The sequence below is a fragment of the Tympanuchus pallidicinctus genome, unplaced genomic scaffold (assembly GCF_026119805.1).
Source record: "Tympanuchus pallidicinctus isolate F22 unplaced genomic scaffold, pur_lepc_1.0 scaffold18, whole genome shotgun sequence".
NCBI classification, from domain to species: domain Eukaryota; kingdom Metazoa; phylum Chordata; class Aves; order Galliformes; family Phasianidae; genus Tympanuchus; species Tympanuchus pallidicinctus.
The window spans coordinates 6,210,152-6,222,435 of record NW_026294699.1 but is presented as its reverse complement, the minus strand read 5'-3'; the positions used below and the strand labels follow the sequence as shown (position 1 = coordinate 6,222,435).

At 37.7% G+C, this 12,284-nt stretch overlaps 1 protein-coding gene across 10 annotated transcripts in view; it reads right to left on the bottom strand.

Annotated features, from left to right (window-relative positions):
- Window positions 1-12,284, bottom strand: part of CLEC16A (C-type lectin domain containing 16A) — a 62,762-nt gene that overhangs the window by 19,291 nt on the left and 31,187 nt on the right. For 9 of the 10 annotated variants that reach the window (XM_052680392.1, XM_052680395.1, XM_052680399.1 and 6 more), the window contains exons 19-21: window positions 10,178-10,329; window positions 9,349-9,553; window positions 7,992-8,159 (exon numbers count right to left, since the gene is read on the bottom strand). In XM_052680392.1, coding sequence (XP_052536352.1) covers window positions 7,992-8,159; window positions 9,349-9,553; window positions 10,178-10,329 — 525 coding nt within the window. Of the gene's footprint in view, window positions 1-7,991; window positions 8,160-9,348; window positions 9,554-10,177; window positions 10,330-12,284 lie in introns of those variants that run through there. The other variant, XM_052680402.1, reaches the window with a different exon arrangement.

The following is a 12,284-nucleotide window of genomic DNA, read 5'->3' as shown; positions in this document are numbered from 1 at the left end:
TTCCTATTTACAACACAATGAGCTTGTTTCTGCAGGGACAGAATTAAGTAAGTGTGCTCTGGCTTATAGCAGACTTTGAAGAAAGAGCATTCAGTTCTTGTATCAACCTCTTGCAACGATTTATCAGAAAAATACTGCTTTACAAAACGACAGAAGGTCGAGGATTGACAAAAAGATTTGCTTTCACAGTGAGAATACTCCAGTTCTGACAAACATCAAGAAGCACTTCATGCACTTGGTTGATCTCTATATGTTAAAGACTCAAGGTTTGCAACAGCCTCCAAACTGTGATCAGATGTCTAAACAAGTCTGGATATCTACCATGAGAGAAAAACCAGTGAGTTGCCCTTTACTGTTTCTCTCAATTAGCATTTTTTCCCCTTCAATCTGATTTTTCAGTTGAATTTTTAAGTTAAGAGTTGTCATGGTTTTGCTATTACAGTAGTAAATTATTTCACCTCAAATGGCACCTGTATCATAAAAATCTAGACGAACCAAGATGTTTATTATCTGCTTAGAATACCATGAAATTACCTCCTAGAATTTTAATACACTCTTGAGCACAGTTCATGAATTGCCTGTCCTGCACAGTTCCAGTGATGACAAATACCACTGTACTGCTCACACTTTCCTCATTTCATATTTTCCTTAGAAGATCATACTCTTGTTGTGGTTCCTTAAGAAACATTCTGCTGTAACAACAACGTGCCCATAGGGATCCCTCGATTTTCTCACTGAGACTTTCCTTAGGCTGAGTCCTCCTAGAAGACAGAAGCTTTTACTCATTGCTTCAGACTTTGATAACAGCTCTTCAACAGCACATCTTGCCTTCAGTATGAGTTGCATCCACAACTGTTAGTTGCTTCCAATGCTTTCCTCACTCTCCCATGCAAAGCATTAATAGCAAATTTTCCCTTTCATTGGCAGTTTGCTGAATTATTTACTGTTGCCATCACACGAATGCCACGAATTACCTAACAACGCACTGCTACTTGCTGTCTTTGCTGTGTAGCAAACACTGCAAATGCAAATGCACCAAGTAATACTTTATTCTTCTTTGAAATGGGCAATCTGCCATGGCACTGGATGGATGATTCACTCTTTATAGAGAATCGTCTGTACGGGGAATTTGCCAACGCCTTGCAGCAGACAATCAATCTCCATGTTAAATCCCATTTAAATATAAAAAAAAAAGATTACAAGAAGCATATGAAAGCTATAAAGTACAGATATGAGAAGTTCAGAAAATGCTTTTAACAGCAACACATACTGTCAGTCTGCAATACAAGGAAAAAAGCCAAAATAGATGAAGAAAGGAAGGCACACAGACAAAAGCTGATAAACCACAGTGGTGCCAATAACTGAGCTTCATGTGTGGTCCTACTTCTTACCCCGTACTGCCCATGCTTACAGTCAGGACCCAGACTCAAAACCCCCTGCAGAAACACAGTGTTATCTGAACGGCTGTAGTACTTGCATCATAATTTTAGATGGGTGAATGACACTTCACCAAGCTTTTGTCCTACTTTAACTTACTACTCATCACATCCAAGATAAACACTACTTGAAAGAATTACATAACAGCTGTGCCAGGAGGCACCTGCTTTAGTTAAGATAGTTAAGATAGTTTGGTAAGGATCTTTTCATTCCATTAATATACATAATTTTCTTTATTTTCAGAAACCAAACTGATCGATGCTCTACAATCTTTTAGCTAAGTTATACTGAGGTTACACATAGTAACACCAGATGGTCTGCCAAAAGCTAACCAAAAACTAAAGTATTCAAGTACAGTTTCACTCAGACAATTCTCTGAAGCAACAAGCAGTCAATAAACACAAAGGAGAATTTTGAAGACTGAGCTTCTCAAAATATTTAAAAGCAATCTCTTCCCTCCTTGATTATTCCTCTACTCCAAAGCAATAGGCTTCATACAAGCACTACCATGTTTAAGACAACTTTTCTATCAACTGCCCTAGCATGTTTGCATGAGAATGTTTCCTGAACGGAAATATTTAAGCACTCACCCTGCCTGAAAATCCAACAATTTTCTAAATCTACAGCTAATGTGGAAAGAACAATAAATCCGTACTTAGGACAGCCCTTCATAAAACAGCATCCAGATGGGATTTTTTGCACTTCCATTAAAAACAAAAACTTTTAAAGCTGTGGGTCAAGATGCAACAGCAGACGGTTCTTCTGGGAAGCTAAATAACAAGCTCATGAAGGCTCCATGTATTCCTCTGATGGTAAACAAAACAGATATTAATTTCAAATTGCAGTAAATACATGCAGCAAAACAGTAAACAAAACTGTATCCTACAGCATTAGATCCAGAACTTCCCTAAGCTCTATTCAGACAATATCTTGCATAAGCTTCCATACACGCCTCTGTTTGAGTATTTGACTACTTGAAATAAATGGCTGTTTTTTTCCAGAGACATTGTCCTCATACACTACCATAGGCTGACCAGAACTCAGAATGGATTAACATCCAAAAACTCAGCTGCCTCAATGCCTGGCCCTAGTTCTTGCAGTGGCCCATACCACTGTCTGTTCTGCTTGCCACAAGATTACCAAGGTTCTTTCTGAAAGACCATACTGAGACTCAGTGGTTTTTCAAAGTGCCTTTTATGGGAAACAACTGAACAATCCAGCAGACACAGGTACAGCTAAATAGTATGCTTTCTTCAGCAGTCTATCCATCTTCAGAATTTTCCATCTCTTTTCTCTCCTGTCCTCATATAACACTCCTAGTTGAATCTGCTCAACCACCTATGGTTCAGTTGTTTTGGTAAATGGATCACCATGAAGACTACAGCAAGAAAAGACCTTTCTTTGAAGACAGCACTGAAATTCAACCCACAACCACTTGTGCTAAAGGAACCGGTGGGTCGGTGGACAACAGTTGAATGAGTGGCTGCTGTGGAAGGCAGCTGAGCAGAAAACTGAAATTTAAATCTACTCTCCTGCTGAAGATGGGGAATCCCAAAACAACACATTTAGCACGCCCTTGGGCATGCACTGCATGAATATTCATTTTTCATTACTGCAAGCACAATGAAGTTTTGAAGTTTTTAATTTTAGTCCTACACCTATGTCATTGCAAAACAGCAGTTCAGCATGTTTTATCACTTTGAAGGTGAGAGAAAGATGCTAAACCCAGAGCAGCCTGATTCTGGGGATCAGCTTAAGACAAGTACAGCAAGATACTTCTGCATTTTCAGAGAAAGTTTTCCCCAATTTCACTCGCAGATGACTGAACTCAATCCTTGCAAAGGCCATTCTCAAGCTCCACGTGACTACCTACAAATTGGCAGGATTTTCTGACCTCCATACAACTATTTAGAGTTCTTTGTTAAGAGCCTAATAACCCAGTGAACTTTTAATACTAAATCAAACTATATAATAAACTATACAATCAATATATCCAGGAGAGGCTACAAAGAGATCCTTGTTTGTTGCAATTGTTTTTAGTAATGCAGAAAATTATTTTAAGCAAGTACACCAATGTCCATGTTGGTGATTTTTGAAAGAAAAAAAAAACACATGCTTGTGAAAGCAGCTAATTCTGCTTGGTTTTCAAAAGAAAAATTCTTCTTGCCAAGTTTTGTGAATGTCAAATGCACGGTTAACTTTCTATTTTCCAAGTTGCATAATTCACTTCCTAAAAGCTGTAATTGGGAGGGCAGACCAGAAACAAAGTAATAGTTTCTGGAAGGTACAATGTAACAGCTTCCTGCATAAGGTTAAATGGAACAAGCAAGGCGATGCTTCACCAAGTGCAGAAGAACAAAATTAACAATCTGAGAAACATTTAACAGTTGCACAAACAGAAGTTATTATACCTAAACGCATTGATCCCAATGCATTCATCACAGCTTCAGATGCAGAGTTTGTGCTAGCAGAAATGTTGCATAATGCTAGGGAACAGAATGGGGAAAAAAAGCAACAATGCAACAACTGCCTGCAGTTATTTCTGAAAATCTGTTCAGACTGGATAGATTTTCCAACAATATCATTATCCTTGTCATCCTGTTCCTGTTCAATCGTTTCCCATAAAAAGCACTTTGAAAAACTACTGAGTTTCACTGTGGTCTTTCAGGAAGAAGCTTAATAATAAACTTGTGGCAACTAAAATGAGAAGAAAAACAAGTTAGTTCAACAGATTTTGGTATTTTAGTATTACTTTGGGAATGTTGCTTTGTTTCTTCAAATCATTTTAGGGGAGTTTTGCTGATAATTTCCACATAACAGGCAGATTTGCAGCACCCCTTCCTCAGAAGTCTTCCTTCCCTATAACATCATGCTCAATGGGAAAAACGAAAAATAAACCAGAAGTTTGGGCTTTATAATAGTTAATGCTCATGACTTCTTTAACCCTCAAGGTAAGTGGACACTGCCATTTCGGAGAACAGGAGTTTTATTACACTTTTCAGTACAAAATATATATATATATGCCACATAAAAGGACATACCTTGTCCTTATTTGTATGCTTATTAAAATAACTAAAACCAGTAATAAAAATGTGAACATAATATATACAAAATCTATTTTTAAAGCTATCACCATAGAGTAGTTTCTGCAATCACAAAAACACAGTAGTTTTCTACCTTGTGTTCTTTATCATCCTTCTAAAAACCAGCTTCCCTCACATGAAATACCCAGCAAGATATCATGTTAGACTTCCCTACAAATCAGCACTTTGAACTCTCTGCACTGAACTGCAGGGAACTTCCAGGCTTCAGTTTGCTTTACGTGAATGTAAGCAGGAGAGTAATTCCACCTCAGCTGGCACACAATGAGGCTTCCAAAAAATTCCATAGTGGGTGATCACATATTTATTCAGGTGAATGTTTTATGCAGTTTAAACATGAAAAGCCCACAATTATATGACACAGTACATCTTAAATAAAGTTGTGCACCAGTCAGTGAGCAAGGGGTGAGGGGTGAATAACCGAAGGGTGAAGCATATGCTCAAATAGTTGTGCCAACACCCTGGAAAGGCATTTAGGACATTTTGACCAAGGCTGCTTAAATTTGTCCAACTTTTTTTGTTTTTCCAAGCTACATTTTTTTCTTGCAACTCTTTGCACTGAAGTATTAAGTTCCACAAAGAGCATTTCATGAGAGTGGCAAAAAAACCCTCCTTCCTTTGTTTATTATATGGAAGGAAAGCATTGGTGTCTAATACGAGTACCTCAGCACAGGACAACAGAAAGAAAATAAAGTAAAAACAAACACACACACACAAAAAAAGATGAAATACATCAAGTCACAACAAAATACTGAGTGTGGCAATGGCAAAACATTCACACCACGCAATACAACTGCAGATAAAGGTATGTAAGTGTGCTAGAGTAAGGTTATTTAGTTGGGAGAGGAAGGTAAGTCTTTCATCCAAGTCTTTCATTCATCATTCAAAATACTGTAAATGAGCACAACTGAACAAGAACAAATATTCTAACCAGGAAAGTCATTCAGGAAAAACCTGCAGAGAAAACACAAACAGAATTAATCATAACTCCAGGAAATAGAATGGTACTCAAAAGCTTCTGGAGGTGCCTCTGTCACTCCTTCACAGCTCTCAAGTTATGACAAAGATTAGTTACAAACATAATTGCTTCCTTTCCAATAGTCATGTTTTCAATTCAACAGAACACACTGTTTATGACTAAGGTATTATTGAGAAGAGGCCCCATCCCATTTCAGGGCCAGCAGTTCTCTTTAGTATCTTTATAAAAGATCTAGATGCAGGACTTGAATGCATCTCAAAGAAGCCTGTGGCCACTACTAATTCAGTATGGGCCATTAACTCCCTCATTGTCTCTTCCTGACAAATTGGACGGCTGGAAAACCACCAACCTCATGAAGCTTAACAAGACCAAATGTCAATTCTAAACCCAGTATGGAAAAATCCTGGCTACACGTACAGACTGGGGGACAGGAAGTTGGAGGAGCAGCCCCACAGAAAGCTATTTGGGAGTTCTGGTAAGTTGGAACTGAGTCAGCAGTGTGCCCTGGCAGCCAGAAGGTGCAGCCATACCCTGGGGCACCCCAGGCCCTGCACTGCCAGCTGGGCAAGGGAAGGGCTTGTTCTGCTCTGCGCTGGTACTGCCTCACCTTGAGCACTGGGTGTAGGTTTGGTTGCCATAACATGAGGAGGGCACTCATCACAGCTACACATACACTGTTCTACAAGAAGGCTGATTCTGAAGCAGTAATGCTGGCACCTTTCCCACTACACATTTTGCATGGAAGCATCATGTCCAATAAGGAAATACATTCCTGTCACACAACATCCCTATGTCTTGAAAAATCTGAACAACAACTGAAAACTTTCATGATTTCTCTCCTCTGCACTCAGGATTCAGGTAAGCTGAGCTCTGAGTAAGTTGTAAGGCAACAGAACACCTGCTTTCTAGGTAGAGCATTTTCTTTTCTTTTTTTTCATCTGTGAATCATGCTTCAACAGGAATGCTGTAGCTAGTTTAGACTTTTTTTTCCCCAGTTCTAATGCAGATGAAGCAGTGCAGATGAAGTATGCCAGTTGCTTCCACAAACAAGTGAGAAAATAACTTATAGACAGCCTTACGCACAACTGAGAGACGTGTTGCATAAGTACAGAGAACATGATGATTTAAATTATTTGCAAAGGATGACAATGCAATCAGATGCTTCCAGTGTATTAAAAGAAAGTGCCATGGACATGTAACTTTTTCCATCAGCCTCATCCTGGAATTGTATGTTCAGAAATACAGAAAACTTTTCATTGTTTATACAAACTACAGTTTAGCCTCTGCAGTTCAATTCAGTTATTAGAAAAAGTAACTTTAGTGTCTTCCTGAATTCTCAATATCTAAATGAAGTTGAATACCTTGGAAATGTGTCAGTTATCTGCTTTGTTTATATTCACTAACTGCTCTATCAGCTATTGTTAATGGTCTGGATCCGATACATGTACTTTAAAACCTCAAAGTTCAAGGTTTCAAACAGCTGAATGAAACAGGAAGAACCACTGAATATATATGCAATAGATCTGTATTTATTAATTACTTTTATTCAAGTCACAATTTGGATACTTACCTGAAACTAGAAGTTGATTACAAGTGTTACAGACAATCTTCCTCCGTCTACACGCCACCTGTAACACCTAAACCCAACTCCACAGATCTCAGTATTTATGTGCCTTTGGATATCAACTTTTGTGGAAGTGCCTTTCATAATTCCTGTGGAATCATCTTCAAAATACAGACAGTGTCTCTATATTTTTGGTAAATATTTAATACAACAGCTGCAGAAAATACTGTATTTATCAACCATTATTATAGAATCTTGCTTTAAGGACTCAGGAAACTTTCTGCCAAGAGAGATTCTCTGTCAGAGAATTCAAAGGTTGGATAAGACTTATCCTTTCAACAGTAAAACACATCCATCCTTGCACTCTGAACTCAAGAATTCAATTATAGCTAAATTGCTACTTCAGAAGTAAGACACAGTCAAGACTAAAACCAAAATTTTTAATACTGGACTTCAAATAATTACGTGAATTCTAAGAGAAAAAATGAAAGGATATGATAAGGCTATACCACACAACCATGAGTCACAAACTCACATTTGCATCTGTAAGGCAGAACATAAGTATCAGAATAAGCAGCCCAACTTACCACACCTATCACAGATAACCACTATTTAATGGGTAGCTGTCAGAGCATTTCTCTATGTTCACATTGCTAATACTAAGAATTTTTAAAAAATAAGCAGTGATACTGTAAAGAGAAAGAAACTACACCCAATCTCATTCAAAAGTCATTTGTCAAGTCTTTATGAAACATGAAAACAAGCTGTTTTCATTTTTTTTTTATATATATACAGTTTTCAGTAAGTATGAAACTTCAAAAGGAATCTAGTTAGAATTTTCAAAGTGCATTTCTTATTTTGCCTACTTGAAGCATAGCAAAAATTGCTTGATAATTAACACTAATGTTACCTGGAACTTTGTCAACAGATGCAAAAACAGAACGTTGCACTGTAGGATCACTGCTACCACGTCGTGCATGATCATAAAATCTAAATGGAAGGTGCTGGGATGCAGCTGCAGAGCTGTGTCCAAAACCCATAACTTCATTTGAAGGCTGAACAGGAAGATCCAGGAGAGCTATGATTAATGACAATTGATAACTGTTGTTACTTATAAATATAGAGAAGGATGAGTAGATGAAAATAAAATGATATTTGCTTCCTCAGAATCTTAAGACTACATCACACCGTTCAACATAGCTTGCTTGCATTTATTTCTTAATTGCAGTTGCAAATGCACTGAAAAAGGAGAAAAGATTTCTGACAATGTTTTTTTCATTGCTTTCATACCACCCTTACACTAAGGAAGCCTCAGAATACAACAGAATAGAAACAAGGATTACAGTAAGCTCCTAGCATGGCTTCTGTAATGCAAGGAGTTATTTAATAATAACTTAAGGTTTTTTCCTGTACAGATGAAGTCATCCATAGTTACAAGTGAGCACTGCAGAAAGCCATTTAAAGAGTCAATCTGCTTTAAACTGACCAAAAATAACCCTGCATGGCATTTCAACTTAGAATTTTAGATATCAAAATGGACTTGTATTAATTTCAAAACTTGCCTTATGATTTTTATAATGCAAGATGTAAGGTTTTGGTGTACTGGTTTCATAAAATCAGAGCATAAAACTCTTTAGTTAGCAAACACTGAAATAATTTTAAGCCATCTATAATCAGAATATTTATCTGGTCAGCTCATTATCCTTAACAGCAGCTGTGTTTTTGTTTTCCCAACACCAATTCATTATAGATCTTGGAAAATTCAAGTAACTCTGGTAGCTGGCATCCTTTTTCATTTTCCCACCTATTTCCCACTCTGTATTTTGGAGTTTCTGTTTCCACATCATTTCATTCAGCTGATTTAAGCTTCAGTTTATGCTTCACTCATTTAATACTCAAGCAATACTTTAATCACTCTTTGCTGTTTATTCAAATTATCTCTTTATCTCTTCTCAATCATTTCCTCCAATCACCAACATCTAGCTGCTGACATTCTATTTAACATTTTGAAATGCTTGTCATCAAAGCATGCACCACATCCAAGCATTTAGTGTATCATTAACGCCATCACACACAATTCCTCCTTTTTCATCTTTTCTTTCATTAGATATCAAAACACATTTTACTCCACTAAAATCTACTGCTTGGAAGCTAGATGCTGGTTTACAGTTTTCGGTGCCCGCATTGGAGCTTTCTATCCTTACATCACAGTCATTTTCTATGACATAAGTCCTGCTCCTCAAAGTCACTTTGAAATAACTGCTTACCTGCTATTCTCTGCATTTTCATACGCCGCGCTTGGATACGGCCTTTTGCAAGACGCTGCTTTGCAATAATGCAGCGAATGTGATCAGAAAAAACAAACGTGGCTTGCAGGATAGGGAAGGGCTTAGAATGAGGACTTGAGGCAGGTTTATGAATTATAATGTTCAGAGCTCTACTATCATCTTCTACTCCTGTCACCTGCATATCCTAAAAAGAAAGAGAGGGCAATTAGCTAATTAAAAAAATTAGCATTTTATAACAGTTCCAGGGTTAAGAAGAAGGGCTATGCAGGTTGGCAGTCCTGGATTCAGTTCTGAAGAAGTTTGTGCTCCTGGATATCAAGTCGGTTTAAAATGCAATTACATTACCTGGACATTAGAGAATTTGCAGGAAATACAAACATTAATATTGACTAAAATAAGGGACATAAGTAACAAACATTTCAAGTTTTTGAAATCAATTGAAGAAGCACAACTAACTCTGAAGTTGCAATCTGTCACCACCCCTACTCACTTACGAGGGTCAGAATTCTGGGAGGGTTCATTCGTTGTGTCATTTAGGGAAAGCACCTGGCACTCAATCTTGTTCTCTATGTTTTTAGTGTTCAAACTGACATACTCCACATTATATTGGAGAATTTATCATATTTTTAAGTGTGTCTCCAGTTATCTACAGAAACAACTTTAGAAAAACAGTTCAAAGGCAGGAACTGAAAATGACTGCTAACAAAAGGAACAGATAAGCAGGGTACACCATTTAAATATATAATTGGTATTTAGCTGAGATTTTCAGCTGAGAAAATGTAGAATTATCCAGATTAAAACTTCTTACCTGTAAAAGGCCTGCAAACTTAACTACTCCCCAACCAAGTCTGGCAACATCTGGCTCAACCAGACTCATCTGGTAAATATCCACAGCCAGGAATCTTTGAACTTGACCTCCATCCTTTGTTATGACTGTACAAGCAATCAGATCACTGTTATCTGAAAGAAAGCAAAAAGTTATACAGCTACTGAACTGCAGGATTCTTGGTTTTGTTTCATGTAACACAACGTTAACACAAAATCACTGGATGGTTGAGATTGGAAGGACCTCTGGAGGTCATCTGGACTAACCCTGCTGCTCAAGCAGAGCCACCCAGAGCAGGCTGCATGGGACCATGTTCAGATGGTTCTCAGTCTTGACTTCATAATACATATAAGTGTTTCGAGCTGCTTATAAGTTATATATTACAATACACTTGTTTTTTTTTTTTTTTAAATCACCTTCATCCCCTTTCCCTATAAAAGGTCATTTTACTTGTTGAGAAACCACAGAGTCCAGTGCTGCTGAATGCAGTCACACCTACGCTTCCTTCTAAACTTCGGCCTCAGCCCAATGCAATTCACACTTCTAGAAGACTGAAACCTGGCTCTTCTGACTGCTCGAAGACTTCCAGCTTCAAGATTATATGGACTGTCATTGCAAATTGTACCTTTTTGCTGTTATTTATTAAATCAGGTTACATCTTTTCCCACCCACACTATTCAGTATGAATGTATAACCAAAACTTCTTTTAGGTATCACACTAAAATCTTCAAACTACAGATCTCAAAAAACAAAGTACCTCCCTTCCCTGATCCTTTCCAAACCTCATGGTATGTATTCCAGTTCCATCCTAACATTCCTCAGTGACCAAATCACATTCTTTTCACATTCTTTACACCAGATGCAGTCTTACAAGAGCCCCATAAACATAGGCTGACACTTCCTAGCTGACCTTTGCTAATCTGGGTAAGCTTTTTCTTCATTTCATCAAATTTATACTTTCATTCATATTATCCATTACACTTCAGATTTTTCTTCCCCTCTTCTCTCTCACCTCTAACTACGACAATTTACAGAAAGTAAAAGATTTTGTATCTTTTATATAGCCTGCCCATACCTGGATGGGCTCAGCAGCCAAGGTGCTGTATTTTAACTATTCCCTGCAATAACATATGCACTTGCACACATACACACTATTAGAATAGAGACCAATGACCACTTGACTCGAAAGCAATGAGTTCCACATCTTGCTTTTATGGCAGCCACAGGCTTTCATCCCACCCTTACCACTTCTTTAGAGCTGCCAAGGCAGTGCTGCATGGAGCGGTTTGGACTTGGTCACTCAGCCTTTCCTAAAATGAGGGCTTAATGCTACAGGCATCAATTGACTGCTCAGATGTACAAGACCACTTTTCTTCTATTCCACATACACTGTTCTTCAGAATAGTATGTGTATTTTAGTGTCAGATACACTGAAGTCATTTTGATAAATGGTATTATTTGCAGCAAGATAAGCAGCTTTCAGAAAGGCTGTCTTCTTTTTCAGATTATGTATATCTAGTGAGCTTCCTGACACGTAGAATTCAGCATTTCTTATGGCAGTATCTCCACACTTGCACTTGAAAGCTAGTTATTGTACCAATCATCTGAATAAAACATACATTAAATGGATCAAAAGCACTCACATTTTTTGATCCAAAGATGTATTTGTATGTCAACACATTTTATATATACATATCAAGGAAGCAATAGTAGAAACAGAGCTCTCACATGCTCCTTCAGAAATTACTTTGTAATACCTGTGTTATTCCACTCTTTCATTTATAACTAGAAAGCTTGGAGTTACAATCAACGTTCCTAAATGATAGGAAAATGGGATAATGGGAAATCATTTACATTGACCCAGCCTACGGATTTAAACAAAAGCAAAAAAAACCACATTTCACTGTTTTGAAACATATAAAATATCAGAGAATGAAAAAGAAAAAGCCAAGTAGGGTGTAATACAGCCAGTACTTAAGTTCTCTGAAGCAGACTTGCAGTGATTGTGGATCCCACAGTTTTTCCACAACAAAGTGACAAACATGACCTCAGAATGTACACAACCAGGTAGGAACCCTGCTTTATCCTC